The sequence below is a fragment of the Heptranchias perlo genome, chromosome 6 (genome assembly GCF_035084215.1).
Source record: "Heptranchias perlo isolate sHepPer1 chromosome 6, sHepPer1.hap1, whole genome shotgun sequence".
NCBI classification, from domain to species: Eukaryota; Metazoa; Chordata; class Chondrichthyes; order Hexanchiformes; family Hexanchidae; genus Heptranchias; species Heptranchias perlo.
In genome coordinates this window covers 6063095-6085828 of record NC_090330.1, presented here as the reverse complement: position 1 = coordinate 6085828, position 22734 = coordinate 6063095, and the positions used below count along the sequence as shown (strand labels likewise).

The 22734-nt window shown below is 46.8% G+C and overlaps 1 protein-coding gene across 5 annotated transcripts in view; it reads left to right on the top strand.

The window, feature by feature from the left end:
* Positions 1-19799, top strand: part of gdpd4a (glycerophosphodiester phosphodiesterase domain containing 4a) — a 70167-nt gene extending 50368 nt beyond the window's left edge. For all 5 annotated transcript variants that reach the window (XM_067985679.1, XM_067985675.1, XM_067985677.1 and 2 more), the window contains 7 exons: positions 3640-3790; positions 4938-5159; positions 8654-8811; positions 9387-9534; positions 14209-14291; positions 16274-16353; positions 19667-19799. In XM_067985679.1, the coding sequence (XP_067841780.1) occupies positions 3640-3790; positions 4938-5159; positions 8654-8811; positions 9387-9534; positions 14209-14291; positions 16274-16353; positions 19667-19767 (943 nt within the window). In that variant the 3' untranslated portion in view covers positions 19768-19799. The remainder of the gene's footprint in view (positions 1-3639; positions 3791-4937; positions 5160-8653; positions 8812-9386; positions 9535-14208; positions 14292-16273; positions 16354-19666) is intronic.
* The last annotated feature ends 2935 nt before the right edge of the window (positions 19800-22734 follow it).

The following is a 22734-nucleotide window of genomic DNA, read 5'->3' as shown; positions in this document are numbered from 1 at the left end:
TTCTTTACTCAGAGAGTGGTGAGAATGTGGAACTCACTACCACAAGGAGTAGTTGAGGTGAATAGTACGGATACATTTAAGGGGAAGCTCGATAAACACAAGAGGGAGAAAGGAATAGAAGGATACGCTGATAAGGTGAGATGAAGTAGGGAGGGAGGAGGCTCGTGTGGAGCATAAACACCAGCATGGACCAATTGGGCCGAATGGCCTGTTTCTGTGCTATAAATTCCGTGTAGTACCTGAGGTTTCTATCGATCTTGCGCCGATTCGGAGGCAATTCCTGGCCCGGGATGGCATGAAGCAGAATACCAATTCCGATTACAGTGACATCAGAGGTAGGGTTTTTGGCAGGGCTGATGCTGGCTCCCTGGAAATCAATTTGGGGGTGGGGTGTGGGGGAAGGTGGGGCTAGCTGCTCCCTCTCCACTACGTCCAAGATGAGAATGTAGGTGATATATGCCCATATGTGGGAGGGCATTTTCTAAGGGCATTCCTGCATTCCTGGCATCCAGGGTTACTAGGGCCGCAACTCCTTTGAAAACTTTTTAGGGCCGCTGCAGCCCGTGGCATTTTTTTGGCCATCCACAGAGGCCGCTAGCCACACTACGCTGACATTATCAATCCCGCCCAAATCAGTTAAATGGCCGCGATTCTGGAAAATTGCTCGTGCTCAGTTTCTCAACCATCGAGGCATGTAGAACAAAGGAACAGGAGCGGGCCATTTAAACCCCTCGAGCCTGTTCCACTATTCAATTAGATCATGGACGATGTGTATTTTAACTCCACCTACCCGCCTTGGTTCCTTAACCCTCAATACCCTAACGAAAATCTATCAATCTCAGTTTTGAAATTTTCAATTGACCCCCCGGCCTCAACAGCTTTTTGGGGGGGGAGAGTTCCAGATTCCCACTCCCCTTTGTGTGAAGAACTGCTTCCTGACATCACCCCTGAACGGCCTAGCTCTAATTTTAAGGTTATGCCCCCTTGTTTTGAACTCCCCCATCGGAGGAAATAGTTCCTCTCGATCCACCCTCTCAAATCCTTTAATCATCTTAAAAACGCCACAATTGGATCACCCCTTGATCTGCTATACTCAAGGGAATACAAGCCTTCCAGCTCCTGCCGAAGATTTGCCAGGCTTCCTTCCTAAGTGGAAACCCACTGGCCCTGTGGTTTCTGGGGGAAACTATTTGTCCGCTCACAGCGACCCCAGTAGACAGGGGAAGAGGAAATGCTGTTGAATGGGTGCAGAGTGGTATTTGCCCTGTTAATGTGTGATTGTATATGGTATCTTTGTTCAAGTGTTTTAAAGTGAATTTTGTGTTCATCATAGTGAGCGAGGCTAACACTGAGAAATGGGATACATTCCCACTGCTCCAAGTTAAATTTGTATTTATTGTTTATGAAGATACGAGTGTCTCTGAACCCATCAGTGACCAAACTCAGACCAATCCGCATTGTTTCTTTGCTTTGTCTCCTGTCCCTATGATGTCGCTGATGTGCCTTGCCCTCCGATATGGTAGACGTTTTATGATACATGCCTCATTTATACGCTTGCACTTATTGGCCGGGAGCTCCTTCATCCCGTCCTCATATCCGGACCAGTTTTGGACATGAGGCAGAAATCCAATGTATCTGGATCTCGCCCCAAATTCCTGTTCTCCCTCTCTTCCCCAATCAAAAGCCGCCACCGATGCGCCCCTCCCCAGAGCCCAGAAACTTTAGAACTGCAGAGTTTGTTTCCAGAAACTTTTAGCTAAGTATTTCAGACGTTGTTGTTTTCGAGACAGTTTAAAATATTGTGTGAGCCAAGTGTTGTGTTGCTGATTATTTGCTGCATAACCATAGCCTTCTGTGTAATTCAAAATTTTGCAAATAAACCCAAGTGTTAATTTTAGCCTGAACGATAGGGCCTGACAACATGGTGCTTTCTGCCTTTCAGAAGAGGCATGCGTTCACAATGTGAAATACTGCAGGAGAAGGATAACATAATCCTTTAGCATGCTGCTCCCATTGACGGCATCCACAGGGAAGAAGGTTTAGTATCATGGGTCTACCTATGAAATGTGCTGTGAAACCAAATAGAGAGTTGGCAGAGAGCTCAAACTGTAACAACCCTCGGAGACAGAGTTTGATTCATGAACTAATCGGGAGAGCATGAGAAATTCTAATGCTCGAAGGATCCATTTAAAGCGTGATCTGTGCTGTGTGCAAGACAGTGTATATTATTAATGTAGATCGGGGCATACCTGGAGTGAATAGAGCTATTTCATAAAATTTGCTCTCTTATCAGATGAATTATTAAATAAAAATAACGGCCCAGAGTTTCCTGGAGTGGGACATCTCGTGGCCAGTGCTGTGAGTTGGATTTTTTTCCTCAACCTTCAGCTCCAATTAATTTTGCGCCCAAATTTCTGGAAGTTCGAGTTCAATGGGGCATGTGGGGACTAGTTGAACAACAGGACCAACGGTCTATCTCCTTAACCACTGAAATTTAACGATAGAGAAAGAAACAGGAACGATGGAGAAGGAAGTAGGGTAAATTAGAGTCTAATAAGATACAGAAAGGGAGGTAAAGAAAGATTGGATTAAGGGAGAGAGAAAGAAGAGACAGAAAGGAAAAGTTAAAAAAAATTAAATTAAAAATTTAGGAAGTCTCTAGGAACAATTTACTACCTGCAGGAACGAGACTCGAGCGTTTCAATTGTTCCTGGGCCGGGAAGGTTGCAGGAACATAAATCTTCTCATTAAAAGGGTCCTTACATGGTGAAATACCAGCCCTAACGTTCTGTGGCGAGTTTAACGGGTAATTAATGCGCAAATCCAGCAATCTTTTGAAACTCACAGGGAGGTTGAGGGCGAGCTCCCGTTCTCGTGAAGCTAACGACGGAACGGCACAAATCGTCCAGGGACTTGTGGCGATTCGCATCTCACGGCGTAGCTCATCCTCGCCACAAATTGCTGGTTTTTTTTTAACACACTAACAATGGCGTGCGCCAATAAACCCCCCGTTATTTCCCCAGCAAATTCTGGCCCGTTATATATAGGTCACGTCAGCATAAAAACCATTCGAAAGGGAATTAGGAGGACTGAGTGGTGCAATGGGTTGGACACTGACCTTTCATTTCTAGAACTTGGGTTTATAACCAGCCCAGGTGGATGGGTTGAACATCCTCTCTATGTGCTGGCAGCGAGGGTCCTAGTAATGTCTTGGTACATTCTCAACCTAGTTCCTGGTAAGCATTGGCCCTCAGAAGAGAACTGCTCCTAAGTTGGCCCCAATTTGCGATCTTGTTCAGAGAGGCCGCTGGGTACCTGGTGTAGGAAGTTGAGAGATGTCTCCACCGGTGGATTAAGAGGTGTTCTTCGGAGGAGTGGGTGGGGGGGAGGTTGCTGGGGTGGGTGTGTGGAGGTTAGCTTTGCTCTGAGTTCTCCCTGACTTGGGTGTGATTGGTGCTGGCGTTTGGTTGCCTGAAAGAGAAAATATTACGTTTTTCCCAGCGCTGAAAAGAAAAGAGGAAAGAGATTAATGCATGCACTTAACGTGGAATATGGAAATGTAATCGTACAGAAGACACAGTTCCGTGTCTCCAGTTCTAACACTATTCCCAACGTACGACCTTTCTTATTGTTTAACAGTTGGGATGGAGTTCCATTCCTCATGCACGATGAAACGTTGAGAAGGACCACCAATGTTGAAGAGGTGTTCCCAAGAAACAAGTCCATTAACGCGGCCTTCTTTAACTGGGATGAGCTGGCAGAACTGAATGCTGGGAAATGGTTCCTCAAGGTGGGCAAATTGCAGTGTCAGGGGTGAGAGGTGAATTACATCAAGTTACATCGAAACTGCAGCACAGAAACAGGCCATTCGGCCCAACTGGTCCATGCCGGCAATTATGCTCCACAAGGGCCTCCTCCCACCCTACTTCATCTAACCCTATCAAGATATCCTTCTATTCCTTTCTCCCTCCTGTGTTTATCTGGCTTCCCCTTAAATGCATCTATGCTATTCACCTCAACTACTCCTGGTAGCGAGTTCCACATTCTAACCACTCTCTGGGTAAAGAAGTTTCTCCTGAATTCCCTATTGGATTTATTGGTGACTATTTTATATTGATGACCTCTAATTTTGGACTCCCCCCACAAGCGAAAACATTTTCTCTACGTCTACCCTATCAAACCCTTTCATTATCTTAAAGACCTCTATCAGGTCACCCCTCAGCCTTCTCTTTTTAGAGAAAAGAGCTCCAGCCTGTTCAGCCTTTCCTGATAAGTATATCCTGTCAGTCCTGGTATCATCCTTGTGAATCTTTTTTTGCACCCTCTCCAATGTCTGTATAATCCTTTCTATAATATGGGGACCAGAACTGTGCACAGTTCTCCAAGTGTGGTCTCAACAAGGTTCTATACAAGTGCAGATAGATGACTGAAAGAGTCTTTAATGGCAGTCAAGGGGTTGAGTTTCCCTCTTTCCCGGCAGAATGTGGGCCTTTCACATATTGCGATGAATGTAACCAAACTTGCTCAGGTTCCGTGTTGGGCGCCATTTTGAATTGAACCATGGAACCGATTGAACCTGCCCATTTAAAGACAATCTCTCTGTTACCACTTGGAACACTGACCAGGTCACTAGGATATCAACTTTTGGTCTTGAGCGCATCATCTAGGCTGACACTCCGGGTGCAGTAGGTCAGTTCCACGCTCGCTCAGTGCACTTACCAGCTGAGCCCATTGTAGCCGAGAATTGACACATTCTGAAAGGGTAAATGGCTATGATGCAAGCTTGGCGTGATTGGATGGGGGAGTGATTAACACATGGTCTGGGGTTGGTGTGTTGGGGGTCGGGGGGTCCACCGCAACAGCTCAGGTAAAGTCCAGATACGCTCTTAAATCCGATCTCCCATTTCTAACCTGGGTCTCCTTGTTTCCCCAAACAGGACAACCCCTTCAGGACCAAACACCTGTTGTCGCGTGAGGACCAGCAGAAGGCCAGCGGGCAGCCAGTTTGCAAGCTCAGTGAGCTGCTGAGCCTGGCAGCCGCCCACAAAAAAGTTGTGATCTTTGACCTGTACAGACCGCCGAAGAAGCACCCCTACCGAAACGCCTTTATCCACCAGACTGTCTCAGCCATCCAGAACTCTGGTATCAACGAGAGCCTGGTGAGCAACTGGCTTTCATTTCTACTCCTTCCCCTTTCGAGACGCAGGGCGACGAATTTCCTCAGAGCTCCTCCCACTTCAGCGTTGTAACTTTGGCGGAAGTTTGGCGGAACTGGTTGAAGCCCTGAAGGAAATTCACCCCGTTATTCGTTTGTTTTTTTGGCACGGAAGCTTCAACTTTTCAGGTTGTCTTCTCTTTGTCTCCCTTTCTCTGTCTCTCTCTCGCTCGCTCTTCCCCTCTATAACCCACTCCCCACTCTCTTTTTTTCTTTCTCGTTCTCCTTCTGTCTGTCTCTCTCTTTTCCTTTTTTTTCTTTCTCTCTCACCCCTCCACTTTTCCTTCTCTCTCTCTCTCTCTCTCCTTCTGGCGCTCTGTCTCTTTCTCTCTTTCGCCCTCGGTCTCTCTCTCTCTCTCTCTCTCCCCTCCTTTGTTCTCTCACTCTTTCTCTCCCCTCCTTTATTCTCTCTTAGAATCATAGAAAGATTACAGCACGGAAGGAGGCCTTTCGGCCCATCGAGTCCGTGCCGGCTCTATGCAAGAGCAATTTCTTTCTCTCCCCTCCCCTTTTCTCTCTTTCTCTCCCCTCCCCTTTTCCCTCTTTCTCCCTCACTCTGGTCTTAGGATCGAATACCAACTACCATTGAGGCAACAGCTGATGGTGACTTGTTGCCAGGTCTCCATGTGTGATGTCCTTCGACCATTCACCAGTAATTGCACAAGAGTATTCTGATGACAACTGCCCGTGCAATTTTCCCTCTATAGCAAAGGCTGTATCCCATCACCCTGTCGTGCCACGTGTGGGACATCCGATGCTCTGTGTCATGACCATTCTCAACTTCTAGGAAAACTTTTTAATTCAATTTCTTCTTCTGAAGATGCTATTACTTGGGCTTATTTCCAAGGGTGCTGGAAGTCTATTCAACTGAATTGGATCACATCCATGTCCATCCAATGCCCACACATGAACTTTCCAGTCAGAGTTACAGAAAATCTTTGCTGACTTTGCCTTTCTCTAGTCCAAGAGTGATAAGGCCAATTGTAGCACCTCAACCTCCTGCCCAGCTAGCAACAACAGCAACAACAACTTGCATTTATATAGCGCCTTTAACGTCCCGGGGCGCTTCACAGGAGCGATTATCAAACAAAATTTGACACCGAGCCACATGAGGAGACATTAGGACTGGTGACCAGAAGCTTGGTCAAAGAGGTAGGTTTTAAGGAGCGTCTTAAAGGAGATGAGAAAGGTGGAGAGAGGCGAAGAGGTTTAGAGAGGGAATTCCAGAGTTTAGGGCCTAGGCAGCTGGGGGTACGGCCGCCAATGGTGGTGCGAAGGAAATCAGGGATGCGCAAGAGGCCAGAATTGGAAGAACGCAGAGATCTCGGACGGCACTGAGAATGAGTTTGTAGTGTATTCCGTAAGTCAGAAATAATTTACTGGGATCTACTCTTAAAGAGGTTTTGTGAATTCATATAAATTCTGAAGCTTCAATCTGTGGAAATCTACTTTGATTTGAGAGTGCCAAGTCTGTTGGACGATGCTGATGTCTGCTCACCAGATCGTTCTTGGCCTTTAACTGAACACCAGGGCTCCTCTGATGGATATATGCACTGCATGGTGTACCATACAGGACAGGAAGGCCCCAGGTTTGATCCCTCAGCTTGTTCTGTGTTAGTTGACGACAGCTTGGCCAATGTTGGAGTATACCCGGCACTGTGTTAGCCGTAGCTCAGTGGGTGGCACTCTCGCCTCTCGAGTCAGAAGGTCGTAGGTTCAAGACACACTGTAGAGACTTAAGCACAAAATCTAGTCCGCCCTTCCCAGTGGAGTGCTGCAGTGTCGGAGGTGCCGTCTGCCCTCTCAGGTGGACATAAAAGATCTCATTGCACTGTTTCGAAGAAGAGCAGGGGAGTTCTCCCTGGTGTCCTGGCCAATATTTATCCCTCAACCATCATCACTAAAGATCAGATTATCTGGTCATCATCATACTGCTGTTTGTGGGAGCTTGCTGTGCGCAATTTGGCTGCTGCGTTTCCTAAATTGCAACAGTGACTACACTTCAAAAGTACTTCATTTGCTGTAAAGTGCTTTGGGATGACCTGACGGTCGTGAAAGGCGCTATATAAATGCAAGTCTTTCTGATCTGCAGCTTCCCCAGGCTCAGAGAGAGAAAAAGAATATCAGCCAAGTGTCCTACCCTGACTCCCTGCTAGAAAGTGTCCAAGTACGGTCAATAGGTGAGGAGGACAGGATCAGACTTGGCTGCAAATACCATGGCCTGCCTCCCCCTTCCCCCCTCCCCTTACTGTCCAGGCTCATAGATGAAGAATGCCCACTCGGGTGAGACAGTGGAAGGCTGACACTCCCTGCAGAACCGTACCCCAGCAAGACCTTCAGGAGGAGAGATGAGATGAAGCCAAAAGAAAGAACAAGACAAAATGCCATTCCATTGATCAGCAGATTATACCAATTGTGCCCAGTGGCCATTGTCATCAAGGCCTTGGAGAGGCTGCAAAGGAGATTTACTAGAATGGTACCAGGGATGAGGGACTTCAGTTATGTGGAGAGACTGGAGAAGCTGGGGTTGCTCTCCTTAGAGCAGAGAAGGTTAAGGAGAGATTTATTCAAGGCGTTCAAAGTCACAAAGGGTTTTGATAGAGTAAATAAGGAGAAACTGTTTCCACTGGCAGGAGGGTCGGTAACCAGAGGACACAGATTTAAGACAAATTGGCAAAAGAACCAGAGGTGAGATTAGGAGAAATTTTTTATGATCTGGAATGAAAGGGCGGTGGAAGCAGATTCAATAGTAACTTTCAAAAGGAAATTGGATAAATACTTTAAGGGGAAATATTTGCAGGGCTATGGGGAAAGAGCAGGGGACTGGAACTAATTGGATAGCTCTTTCAAAGAGCTGGCACAGGCACAGTGGGCCGAACGACCTCCTTCTGTGCTGTTGGATTCCATGATTCTAAACAAATATCAGTTAGGTACTTTGCTATGACTGGGGAAAACTGGTTGTAAAACTATACAAAGATTATTCATTTGTTTAATCAACATTTAAACATTGTAATTGGAGGGGTGGGTGGCAGGGAGTTTGGATAACTCAGTGGGTCAGATCATTGTACTTTCAGCTCAGGCTTCACGTGACGAATGTCTCATCTCTCTGCGAGCTGTAATAGTCCAATTGGATGTTTTACCCAAGTTTTTAACCGTGCGTTGATCCAAAGTACAGAAGTCCTCATAATCCAGCACCAGTCGGACTCTCTGAGTGGCTGTGACAATGGTCCATGTGGGAAAAAGGGAAATGGCACATTGACGCTTCTGAGTTTGAGCCTGAGATACATTTCCCCGGGGCAAAGATAAAGGGACCTTTACTCTACCCGTAGCTGTACGACAGGTGCCCTGATGGTGCACGATGCCTTAACCGGAATCGGGGAAAGTGCCTCAGCTTGACGAGCTTAAATTTCACGGAGCGTTTCCCATAATTAATTGCAGATTCTCTGGCTGCCCAACTCGCTGAGATCAGTCGTCCAGCAGAAAATGCCTGGATTTGTGCACATTCACGGGGGTAAGAAATCGATTGAAGAGCTGCAGTTGGATAAAATCGGAAAACTCAACGTGCGCTACAGTGAGATTTCCAGCAAAGAGATCAGGTAAATAACAACAACAGCTTGCTCCTATACAGTGCCTTTAACGTAGTAAAACTTCCCACGGCGGAATCAGACAAAAACTGACGCCGAGCCACAGGAAGAAAGACTGACTTACATTTCTATAGTGTCTTTCACGACCTCAGGCGCTTCACAGTCAATGCAATACTTTTGAAGTGCAGTCACTGTTGAACGGTAGGAAACGAGGCGGTTAATTTGCGTACAGCAAGCTCCCACAAACAGCAGTGAGATAAATGACCAGATAATCTGTTCTGTGTGTTGGTTGAAGGATAAATATTGGCCAGGACACAGGGGAGAGCTCAACATGTTGGTTGAGGAATCAAGTCTCTGGAGTTGGACTTGAACCCACAACTTTCTGACTCAGCGGCGAGAGTGCCACCCACTGAGCCATGGCTGAGCACCTTTCAGCAGCTCAGTCTCGGCTGGATTTGAACCCGGGTCCCAGATGGTCCTAATCCCCCGAATCCCCCTCCCCCCCCGTCATTATTGCTTACACAATCGGGTACAAATCAATGCCTATTTCTATAAGTTGTTCCTTTTTTTTTTGCTCTTGACCACAGAATGTATGCGACTGCAAACATCAGCACAAACCTGTACGTCGTGAGTGAATCGTGGCTCTTCTCATTGGTGTGGTGTTCGGGCGCCCACTCCGTCAGTACCAACGCGCCTCAGTATCTGAAGGACATCCGTCAGCCGTGGTTCCTAATGGTAGGCTGACCCGTCCGTCCGGACAACTCCAGAATGGAGAACAATCCAAGCTTCTCCAATATCTCCACACAACTGAAGTCCCTCATCCCTGGTAAATCTCCTCTGCACCCTCTCCAAGGCCTTGATATCCTTCCTAAAGTGCGGTGCCCAGAATTGGACACAATACTCCAGTTGTACTTCATCATCGCTGGGTCAAAATCCTGGAACTCCCTTCCTAACAGCACTGTGGGAGAACCTTCACCACACGGACTGCAGCGGTTCAAGAAAGCGGCTCACCACCACCTTCTCAAGGGCAATTAGGGATGGGCAATAAATGCCGGCCTCGCCAGCGACGCCCACATCCCATGAACGAATAAAAAAAAAAATCAAGGCCTTAGGGAGGGTGCAGAAAAGATTTACTAGAATGGTTCCAGGGAACATACGAACAGGAGTCGGCCATTCAGCCCCTCGTGCCTGCTCCGCCATTTGATAAGATCATGGCTGATCTGTGATCTAACTCCATATACCTGCCTTTGGCCCATATCCCTTAATACCTTTGGTTGGCAAAAAGCTATCTATCTCAGATTTAAATTTAGCAATTGAGCTAGTATCAGGGATGAAGGACTTCAGTTCTGTGCAGAGACTGGAGAAGCTGGGGTTGTTCTCCTTTAGAGCAGAGAAGGTTAAGGGGAGATTTAATAGAGGTGCTCAAAATCATGAGGGGTTTTGATAGAGTAAATAAGGAGAAACTGTTTCCAGTGGCAGGAGGGTCGGTAACCAGAGGACACAGATTTAAGATAATTGGCAAAAGAACCAGAGGGAGATGAGGAGAAATGTTTTTACGCAATTGTTTATGATCTGGAATGCGCTGCCTGAAAGGGCGGTGGAAACAGATTCAATAGTAACTTTCAAAAGGGAATTGGATAAATACTTGAAAAGGAAAAATCTGTAGGGCTATGTGGAAAGAGCAGGGGGAATGGGACTAATTGGATAGCTCTTTAGCTCTTTCAAAGATGGTGTCGTGCCTGCTCTTTCAAAGAGCAGGTATAGACACAGTGGGCCGAGTGGCCTCCTTTTGTTCTGCATCATTCTATGATTCTAGGAGTGTTTTGGCCGTCGCTTTCCCTCGGAGCTGCTGCCACTCTGCCGCTGTAAATCTTTTGCCCAAAGTGCCCATTTGTGCACGCGCCCCGCCTCCCGCGAAGTTACAGCGGCGGAGCAGCTCCGAGGAGAACCCACGGCCTTCCAGGAAATTCGAGGCCGCAGCATGGCCTGCGGGAGTTGCCCACCTCGGCAACGTTGTTCTTAACTGGCAGCGGGCCAACCTGGAAAATTTTTGTTGGGTAAGGGTATCGAGGGTTACGGAACCAAGGCGGGTAAATGGCATTAAGATACAGATCAGTCATGACCTAATTGAATGGCAGAACAGGCTCGAGGGGCTGAATGGCCTGCTCCTGTTCCAATGTTCCTAAAAGCCAGCCGGTCAACAGTTTTCGGAAAGCTGACAACTCCCAACACAGCCCCGGATGTAATGAGCCTGTCACATGAAAACAAGTAATTACACCGAGAGTGCAGCAGGACGCAAGCTGGTACCTGAAACTGCAGGGAGATCCGGCATTCTACCACTTGTATTGAAGGGAACAAATAATATATGGAGGCCCGAAGAGCACGACAATTGTTGAAAGTGCAAGATTTATTTTCGAGGAGGGATTGAGGCATAACCCTCCACACCCCCCCCCAACAAAACCTCACCCTTTCCACCCCCAAATATTTTGATTTTTTGAAACTTTGGCGCATTTTCCAATGTTTTGCGTCTACAATGAATCCGGGCTTTGCGATCTTAATAATCTACAAGGAGAGGTTAATTTGCTCGATTTTATTCTAAACTTCTCCCTGTTTGCCATTTGGAAATTGTTTTTTTTTATATTTCAACACTCCTTGCTCCCAGTAGCAGGAGGTGATCTTTTATTGGGGGGGGTGGGGGAAAGAATATATTTCTTTAAAAAATTTCCCAACGGCAAATCGTCTTCTTGACCTGAGGATCATTCCAATCAGGGCTGTAACACACAAATCTAGAGCCGTACATCCCACCTCCAAATGCTGTCGCTCTCCTTCCTCTTCCCCGCACAGTTCATGTTGGTCCTGTGGTTCTCCTGCTCTCCCCCTGGAGCTGGCTTGGTTCTTTTTCCCTCTTCCCTCAACACTGGTCCCCTTATTTTTTTTTTCCTTTCCCCCCCTCTCCCCACCCCCCCCCGCCCCCCCCCCGCCCAGGATGACGGAATGCCGCAGTGCACCGTGGGATGGAAATTCCCGCCCACAGTGTGCAGGAACGGTGCTTAATCCCTGCCAATTATCACCCACGGACATGGACTTAAAGACAGTGCCTCCATCATGCCGGCCGTCCGTCTCAAACGTGGTCGGCAAACGTGTGCCTTCCGTAAGGAGGAGTCTTCTGAGAACCAGTCGTTCCCAACTCGAAGACTTTGGGGCGGACGTTTGCTCGGCCGCTTCTCCAGGCCTCGTTACTAAAGGCTGCCTTGCTCTAACCGTCTTGTCGCGAACAGCCCAGTGAGTGAGTGTGTACGGGATGTTGGTTAAAGACCATATCGTGCTTGGCTGCGATGCGGAAGGGAGAGGGTCAGAGCTCGCACATGAGGAACAGCCGCTTGGCTGAGATACCAGAGGGCTTGCGGAGGTCCGTGGAACTTTGCCTCAGCATGAGCAGTATCCTCAGGTGAGGTGTTCATAGAATCGTAGGATCACACAGCACAGAAGGAGGCCATTCGGCCCATCTTGCCTATACCAGCCTTGACATCCTTCCTCCAGTGTGGTGCCCAGAATTAGACACAAAACCCCAGCTGAGGTCTAACCAGTGATTTATAAAAGTTTACCAGAACTTCCTTGCTTATGTACTCTATGCCTCTATTTATAAAGATCCGGTATGCTTATTTTAACAGCCTTATCGACTTGTCTTGCCACCTTCAAAGGTTTTTGTACGTATATTTTGGCTGTTTCTGGTGGCAGTGAGTGATTTGACCTGTCCTGCGGCTTGATGTGTGAATTAAATCAACTTCTTTTTATGTCCTTTTCATACTGTGGGGTTGTCTCCAGGAGGAGTTCTGTCCCTGGCCATGTTTGCCTGTGTTCTCAGGGCATTGTGCCAGCTCTGTGGGAGGGCTGGGTTTGAGGTCTAGAGCTTGGAACTTTTAGCCCCTCGAGGCTGTTCCGCCATTCAATTAGATCATGGCTGATCTGTATCTTAACTCCATCGACCCGCCTTGGTTCCGTAACCCTTAATACCCTCGCCTAACAAAAATCTATCAATCTGAGTTTTGAAATTTTCAATTGACCCCCAGTCTCAACAGCTTTTTGGGGGAGAGTGTTCCAGATTTCCACTCCCCTTTGTGTGAAGAAGTGCTTCCTGACATCACCCCTGAACGGCCTAGCTCTAATTTCAAGGTTATGCCCCCTTGTTCTGGACTTCCCCCACCAGAAGAAATAGTTTCTCTCTATCTACCCTATCAAATCCTTTAATCATCTTAAACACCTCATTTAGACCACCCCTTAATCTTCTATATTCAAGCGAATACAAGTTTAGTCTATGCAACCTGTCCTCGTAGTTCAACCCTTTTAACCCTTTTAGACCTGGTATGATTCTGGTGACTCTGCGCTACACTCCCTCCAAGGCCAATATAGAATCATAGAATCATAGAAGTTACAACATGGAAACAGGCCCTTCAGCCCAACATGTCCATGTTGCCCAGTTTATACCACTAAGCTAGTCCCAGTTGCCTGCACTTGGCCCATATCTCTCTATACCCATCTCACCGATGTAACTGTCCAAATGCTTTTTAAAAGACAAAATTGTACCTGCCTCTACTACTGCCTCTGGCAGCTCGTTCCAGACACTCACCACCCTTTGAGTGAAAAAATTGCCCCTCTGGACCCTTTTGTATCTCTCCCCTCTCACCTTAAATCTAAGCCCCCTCGTTATAGACTCCCCTACCTTTGGGAAAAGATTTTGACTATCGACCTTATCTATGCCCCTCATTATTTTATAGACTTCTATAAGATCACCCCTAAACCTCCTACTCTCCAGGGAAAAAAGTCTCAGTCTATCCAACCTCTCCCTGTAAGTCAAACCATCAAGTCCCGGTAGCATCCTAGTAAATCTTTTCTGCACTCTTTCTAGTTTAATAATATCCTTTCTATAATAGGGTGACCAGAACTGTACACAGTATTCCAAGTGTGGCCTTACTAATGTCTTGTACAACTTCAACAAGACATCCCAACTCCTGTATTCAGTGTTCTGACCAATGAAACCAAGCATGCTGAATGCCTTCTTCACCACCCTATCCACCTGTAACTCCACTTTCAAGGCGCTATGAACCTGTACTCCTAGATCTCTTTGTTCTATAACTCTCCCCAACGCCCTACCATTAACGGAGTAGGTCCTGGCCCGATTTGATCTACCAAAATGCATCACCTCACATTTATCTAAATTAAACTCCATCTGCCATTCATCGGCCCACTGGCCCAATTTATCAAGATCCCGTTGCAATCCTAGATAACCTTCTTCACTGTCCACAATGCCACCTTGGTGAGGTGCCCAGAACTGAACGCAGTACTCCAGATGGGAAAAATTTAAATACAATCTCTTAAAAATTGTTCTTTCATTTTTATTATTCCCTCCAGACCCCATCTCAGTTCAAAGCGATGTGGATTTCATCAGATATTGTATCAGCTATACTGATCATACTGATATTTATATTCAGCTGGTAAGTAGAGGCTAAATTTGTTTATATTATCTGTTCTCAGAATGTGGGTGATGCTGGCAAGGTTACATTTATTGACCAATCCTCGTTAGAAAGAAAGAATTTGCATTTATATAGCACCTTTCACAACCTCAGGACGTCCCAAAGCACTTCACAGCCAATGAAGTACTTTTGAAGTGTTGTCATCTTTGTAATGTAGGAAAATGCGGCAGCCAATTTGCGCACAGCAAGCTCCCACAAACAGCAATGAGATAATGACCAGATAATCTGTTTTTAATTATGCTGGTTATGGGATAAACATCGGTCAGGACACCAGGGCGAACTCCTCTGCTCTTCGTTGAAATAGTGCTGTGGGATTTTTTACATCCACCTGAGAGGGCAAATAAATGTAACAATTGAAATGTTTGAAACATCGAAGGAGAATTTGCTACCCTGTGTGGGCCGGAGAGGTTGATCGGCAGTGCAGTAACAATTATCACGTCGTTAAAAATGTAGTTACGCTGTTAATTACCAGATTTAACTTTCTGCGGCGAGTTTAATGAGCAATTAATGTGCAAATCTAGATTGAGAGCGAGACGCCGTTTGTGCGAGGCAAACGGTGGAGCGACATAAATCGACCAGCAAGTTCTGGAAATTCGCGTATCTCTTAATCCCCTGAACTTGCTGGCTGATTTGAGCATTAATAACAGTGCGCCTCGTTCACACGCCGATATTTCTCCAGCAAGATTTCCCCTAGTGTCTCGTCTGAAAGACATCACCTCCGACCATGGGCATTCCCTCAGTAGAGTTTTTAAAAATTCATTCACGGGATGTGGGCGTCGCTGGCAAGGCCGGCATTTATTGCCCATCCCTAATTGCCCTTGAGAAGGTGGTGGTGAGCCGCCTTCTTGAACCGCTGCAGTCCGTGTGGTGAAGGTTCTCCCACAGTGCTGTTAGGAAGGGAGTTCCAGGATTTTGACCCAGCGACGATGAAGGAACGGTGATATATTTCCAAGTCAGGATGGTGTGTGACTTGGAGGGGAACGTGCAGGTGGTGTTGTTCCCATGTGCCTGCTGCCCTTGTCCTTCTAGGTGGTAGTGGTCACAGGTTTGGGAGGTGGAGTCAAAGAAGCCTTGGCGAGTTGCTGCAGTGCATCCAGTGGATGGTACACACTGCAGCCACAAGTGCGCTGGTGGTGAAGGGAGTGAATGTTTAGGGTGGTGGAAGGGGTGCCAATCAAGCGGGCTGCTTTGTCCTGGATGGTGTCGAGCTTCTTGAGTGTTGAATCAACCACATTGTTATAGAGTGTCAGCTTAGAACATGTGTGAGGCTTGAACCCATGACCTTCTGGCTCAGAAGCCAAGAGTGCTACCTGCTGAGCCAAATGTAAGGAATCTTATAACACCAGGTTATAGTCCAACAGTTTTATTTGAAAATCACAAGCTTTCGGAGATTATCTCCTTCGTCAGGTGAGTGAGTGAGTGAAAGGTTCTCAAATCACATATCTTATATTCGGCTGGGACGCGATCATACCTGCTGAGCCAAGCTGACATAAAAGAAAACCTTTCACCCCTTAAGCCTTGGATGAGATTTGTACTTCAGTTATGTTTCTCCACCCCGCCTTTATCATTAAAAGCTCACGGGTCAAATAATAAAGCAGATGTATCAAGATAAATATTGGCGACTACCGTGGCAACCTGGCTAAAGAATGTCGTTCAACCCCTGTGCAATTCTCAAAAGATTACTCCTTCCCATCTGGATAATAACTGTGTAACAATGGAAAGATCAAACACACAACACAACGCCAGTGATACCAACTGGGTTAATGCAAATTACATGAATTCCCTACAACAAAGTCTGTTTAAAATATTATCTGCAAACTACATCCATCGGCCGACACACTTCACTTCCTCAGTGTGGGTAATATTTCCTCTGTCCAATAGTTTTAGTGAAAAAGTAGCCTGATTTGTAACAACTTTAGTTTCATTTAATTTGGTTTACCCAGGTGGAGAGAAAATGGGTTTCCATGTCATCCCAACGGCAGAATCAGGAGTGAAAACGGGATTTATAGCAAGTTCCGGACAGGTATGTATCATCAACAACAACAACTTGCCTTTATATTAGCACCTTCAATATAGGAAAAACGTCCCAAGGCGCTTCACAGGAGCGATTATCAGACAAAATTTGACACCGAGCCACATCAGGAGATACTAGAACAGGTTGGTCAAAGAGGTAGATTTTAAGGAGCGTCTTAAAGGAGGAGCAGAGAGGCGGAGAGGTTTAGGTAGGGAATTCCAGAGCTTATGGCCTGGGCAGCTGAAGGCACGGCCGCCAATGGTGGAGCGCATCCAAAGCAGGACTGTTCGAGAAGGGCTTGGGGCTGATTCAGCTGCAAAGTCAGTGCTGTATTGTGAGGATTGTACCATATTGCACCACAAAATGAAATGGACAGAAAATCATTGGCCTCAAACCAGATGCTTGGCCAGTGTCCAGGGCTCCTCACCGGTAGTCCATGTTATAAAAAGCAGCCCTTATATCTCTGCCACTATAGTTTATGATGTGGAGATGCCGGTGATGGACTGGGGTTGACAATTGTAAACAATTTTACAACACCAAGTTATAGTCCAACAATTTTATTTTTAATCCCACAAGCTTTCGGAGGCTTCCTCCTTCCTCAGGTGGTGAGGAAGGGGGAAGCCTCCGAAAGCTTGTGGGATTAAAAATAAAATTGTTGGACTATAACTTGGTGTTGTAAAATTGTTTACTATAGTTTATAATATGGGATAAAATTACTAACAACAATTTGTATTTGGATAGTGCGTTTAGCTTAGAGAACAAATTGTAAACCGCATCACAAAAGATAGAAATAACCGAGGGAATAGATGCCAAGTCAGGAAGGGTCACATTAGGAATGGTCACTGAAAACTAGGTCAAAAAGGCAGGCATTGAGAAGGTTTTTAAACAATAACAACTTGTATTTACATTGCATCTTTAATGTAGTAAAACGTCTCAAGGCACTTTACAGAAACATAATCAGACAAAAAACCGGGCAGGGCATAAATGAGGCAGAGTGTAAATCAGGTTGGGTGTAAATGGGGCAGGGTGAAACTTGGACGGGGAGTAAATGGGGTTCGGAGTAAACGGGGGACTGGGTGTAAACGGGGACTGGGTGTAAATGAGGACTGGGTGTAAACGGGGACTGGGTGTAAATGGGGTTCGGAGTAAACGGGGGACTGGGTGTAAACGGGGGACTGGGTGTAAATGAGGACTGGGTGTAAACGAGGACTGGGTGTAAACGAGGACTGGGTGTAAATGGGGTTCGGAGTAAACGGGGGACTGGGTGTAAACGAGGGACTGGGTGTAAATGGGGTTCGGAGTAAATGGGGCGGGGAGTAAATGGGGCGGGTGTAAATCAGGCGAGCAACCTACTGCCACCCGTTTCCAGCCCAATGAGAACAGTTAAAATCGACCCCAGACAGACAGACTGAAGCCATTAACAATGGCAGCTGGGATGAGGGGAGGGGTAGCTGAGCAGTCAGGATCGGGAAGAGATCAAGGGAGAAGAGGTAGATCTCACAGAAGTGATGAGCTTGGGGGCAAGGGGCAAGATGGGAGGGAAACTGTAGAATGATGAGGGATCGGGGCTAGAGTGGAGGAGAGACTAGAAGGAGGTTGGTCAAGAGGGGGGAGAGACGGGGAAAGTAGCAGCAGAAGCAGCTGCACTTATTGACTCAATCTTGGAGACAAATCCATGACCTCTTTGCACTTGGTATCAGAGGTACGGGTGAATAGAGGGAGCGAAGATGCAAATTGTACAGAGGGAAGAGCAGGGATGGGAGATGGTGGGTGATTTAGTAGGAACAACATTTCAAAGACAAGAGGCGAGAGAACAACAACAACAACTTGCATTTATATAGCGCCATTAACGTAATAGAATGTTCCAAGGCGCTTCACAGGAACGTTACCAGACAAAATTCGACACCGAGTTACATAAGGAGATACAAGGACAGGCGACCAAATGCTTGGTGAAAGAGGTAGGTTTTAAGGAGTGTCTTAAAGGAGATGAGAGAGGCGGAGAGGTTTAGGGCGGGAATTCCAATGCTTAGGGCCTAGGCAGCTGAAGGCACGGCCGCCATTGGCGGAGCGATTAAAATCAGGGCTGCGCAACGGGCCAGAATTGGAGGAGCGCAGAGATCTCGGAGGGTTGTAGGGCTGGAGGAGGTTACAGAGATAGGGAGGGGGGTGGGGGCAAGACCGTGGATGGATTTGAAAACAAGGATGAGAATTTTAAAATCGAGACGTTGCCCGACCCGTTCAGCAGGTCAACAACAGCTGAGGAAAATAGGAGGAACATTCTGGAAGAATATCTCTACCAAAGCAGAGGGTGTTGTTGCTTGACTGTAAAGTTCTTTTATTGGACCAGCTTTTAGAAATGACAGGAGTTAGACAAAAAGTGAACTCTTGCAATCTGTCTTAATTGTCCTCGACTGCACAGTGTTGATGGAGATCAGCCCATGTGCTGGTCATGGGCCTCTACTAATAAGCAATGGGGAGCAGTGGAATCAGGGGTGACCTGATTAAGGTCTTTGAGATTATGAAAGTGTTTGATAGGGTAGACGTAGAGAAGATGTTTCCACCTGTGGGGGAGACCAGAACTAGGGGCCATAAATATAAGATAGTCACTAATAAATCCAATAGGGAATTCAGGAGAAACTTCTTTACCCAGAGAGTGGTGAGAATGTGGAACTCGCTACCACAAGGAGTAGCTGAGGTGAATAACATAGATGCATTTAAGGGGAAGCCAGATAAACACAAGAGGGAGAAAGGAATAGAAGGTTACGCTGATAGGGTGAGATGAAGTAGGGAGGAGGCTCATGTGGAGCATAAACTCTGGCATGGATCTGTTGGGCCGAATGGCCTGTTTCTGTGCTGTACATTCTGTGTAATTCTATGTAAACTGGCAGAGTGATGTCAAAAAGAAATTATCCCCATGGTCTTCTAACATCAGGACTTGAAGTACTTATTGCAAATCGCACGGGCCCAGATCGGTTATGGTACTTTGACAACAACAATACTCACGCTAACTGTTGGGAAGCTCATGTCAGGTGACAGGCAACCCAGAAGTAGTGCTGCTAAGTGTTTGGCCAGGAAACTTTGTATGTGTGCGTTAGGGGGCGAGGGCCTTAGATGAAGTAGGGCGGGTGGAGGTTGATTTGGAGCATTAAAAAAAACACGGGCATACACCAGTTGGGCCAAATGGCCTGTTTCTGCGCTGTAAGTTCTTTGTAATTCTGTGTAATGAAAGTGTTTTCCATTTGGATCATAAACTAGATGAAACTCGCCGCGTAATGTCTAACCATTGGGGGCAGATAATGAAACCAGCTTCATTTTGTTTCAGAAATGAGTAACGTCTGGTTCGTTTCCGGAGCAGCCGAGCCGACTGCCAATCACGGTGGCGACAGCGAGCCGAACGGATCGGAAGCCAGCGGCCTAGCTTAACCAAGCGTGAAGAAATGGGTGTTTAGAGTTGTGGGGAGGAGGAGGAGGAGGAGGAGGAGGAGGAGGAGGAGGAGGAGGAGGAGGAGGAGGAGGGAGAAAGAGAGAGGAGGAATGTTACAATACTAAACACTTCAAGAGAATGAAGGGTAGACTGTGTGAACAAGTGCCAAAACACAACAGAATGAAGTACACCCACTTTCTTTTCCAGCCTCATTGGCTTTGGGGAGTCCCCCCCTCCCCCACTCCCGGACGAACTGCCGAAACCCAATGTCAGCGGCACTTTGAGACGAGTTCCCTCCTTCTACACTTGGTGGGGGGGGCGGTTGAACGAAGTCCCGCTGAATTGACGTTTCTATTCAATTCGTTCTCCAGATGTGGGCGTCGTTGGCTAAGGCCGCCATTTATCACCCATTCCTCAGCTGGCCCTCGAGGTGGTGACGATACCACGGACTGGCGCGCTTTGGAGGGCAGTTCAGAATCAACCGCGTTGGTGTTCGATCTTCAGCTCTCACGGTCAAAAAAAAACCACGGATCTTTTTTCTACCAACTTTGTGACTCGCTTTTTATACTGATGATTACATGCAGACGTGGATGGCGGTTTGTGGCTGGGGAACGGGAAAGGAGGGGGGGGGGGTAGTTGGTTAATTTAGTGTCTTATTTAAGAATAAAATGAAGAGGCAAGATTAGACTTTTGCTTTTGACTATTTTGTTTCAGCTGGTACTATTAATATTACAAGTTGCGTGACCCACCATCTCGCAATGCCTGACGTCTTGCGTATCACTCCACCATTGGCGGCCGTGCCTTCAGCTGCCTCGGCCCTAAGCTCTGGAATTCCCTCCCTAAACCCCTCTCTCTCCTCCTTTAAGACGCTCCTTAAAACCTACCTCTTTGGCCAAGCTTTTGATCACATGTCCTCATATCTTATGTGGCTCGGTGGCAAATCTTATCACACTCCTGTGAAGCGCCTCGAGATGTTTTACTACGTTAAAGGCACTGTATAAATGCCAGCGGTTGTTGCTGAAAGTTCCTCTATGGTTGGTCAGCTTCTTTACTCAGCCTGCTGATAGGCTGGGTTATCGGAAAGTCGAGAACAGGAACCTTCGTCAGCCCAGATTTTCAAACATTCCCTCTAGGATTTGGCCACATTGCAATGTGAATCTGGAAATGAGCAGGTGAGTGGCTCCTCCCTCCATCACTGCTCATCATGAGAAGCCATGATGTGGAGATGCCGGTGATGGACAAAATGTAAGGAGTCGCACAACAGCGGGTTATAGTCCAACAGCTTTATTTGGAATCACAAGCTGTCGGAGGCTTTCCTCCTTCTTCACTCACCTGTCGAAGGAGGAAAGCTCCGAAAGCTTGTGATTCCAAATAAAGCTGTTGGACTATAACCTGGTGTTGTGCGACTCCTTACTTCCATCACGAGAAGGATAGGGTGGTTGGAAATGGGTGTGCGAAAGAAAGACTTGCATTTATATATCACCTTTCACGGCCTCAGGCTGTCCCAAAGCGCTTCACAGACAATCACATACTTTTTTTTCCACAGCAGTGAGATAAATGACCAGATAATTTTTTTTAAGCGATGTTGGTTGAGGGATCAATATTGGCCAGGACATCAGGGCGAACTCCCCTGCTCTTCTCCGAAATAGCTCCATGGGATCTTTTACGTCCTCAGTTTAACGTCTCATCTGAAAGATGGCACCTCCGACAGAGCAGCACTCCCTCGTTACTGCACTGGGAGTGGCAGCCTAGATCTCGTGCCCAAGTCTCCGAAGTGGGACTCAAACCCACGACCTTCTGACTGAGGAGGCGAGAGCAGATACCCAACTGAGCCACAGCTGACACATTGTGAAGTGGGAACGGAGGGTCCCAGCATGCATATTGGGGAAAAGCTGCTCGGAGAAACAGCGGCTTCTGATGGTAAGGCGGGGGGGCCTCCCCTCACCATGATCAGGAGCTTGATGGCACCTGATTGCTGCCTCTTTCCTCAGAAGTTTGCAGGTTCAAGTCCACTTAAAGAGCAGGGACATTCTCACCACTGGCCTGCCCACTATTTATCCCTCAATTCACCTAAAACAGATGATCTGGTCAATAGCACATTGCTGTTTGTAGGACCTTGCTGTGCTTAAGTTGGCCGCCACCTTCCCTACATTACAGCAGTGACTACACTTCAAAAGTACTTTGGGACATCCGGAGGTCGAGAAAGGTGCTATATAAATGCAAGTCTTTCTTTTATTACCAAATTGGAAGAGCACAGTCGTGTAACGTGAGAGATACTGACACCTGGTGGACACAGCTAGAAATCCAGTTACAGGAGCCTTCTCCGTGCAATCTAATGTACATGTCTAAAGGGTAATTCTGAAACTCTGAGCCTGTTTCCACATTTGCAAGTTTGTTACTGTACTCCAGGAGCACAAGCACAGAGGAAAGTATCTATCAAGTATTTTCAGCGAGGAATTACAGAAATAGGTGTGCACTTTTTAAACATTAGTAGTTCTCGGGATGTGTGCATCGCTGACCAGGCCAGAATTCATTGCCCATTGCTAGCTGTCCTGAGGAGTTGGTGGGGGGATCTTCTCCCTCGTCGTCAAGCCTGGAGTGTTTCTTTGCATCTCTGTCGCTACTGCTCTCTTAATTTTAGTATCAGCTAGATGTAAAAAGAATGAGGTCCATCTAGTTTGCCTTCTAGCATCCTAGTAGTCGCATGATACAACGATAATGGAGTTACTGACTAATCATAGCAATTAATCTCTATCAATTAATCTACAACGCACCCAGATATGACAAGAGGAAAACCCCCTGTGGTGGAGAGCTTTGGGAACCATAGGTCCAAAGTCACCTGTTCCTCCCAAGCCTGTTACACTCACGACATCGTGTATCTCCTTATGGTCAGCTCCACAGAAACACTGGTAGCCATGGAAATTACTTACACACACACACACAAACATATACACACACACAAGGAC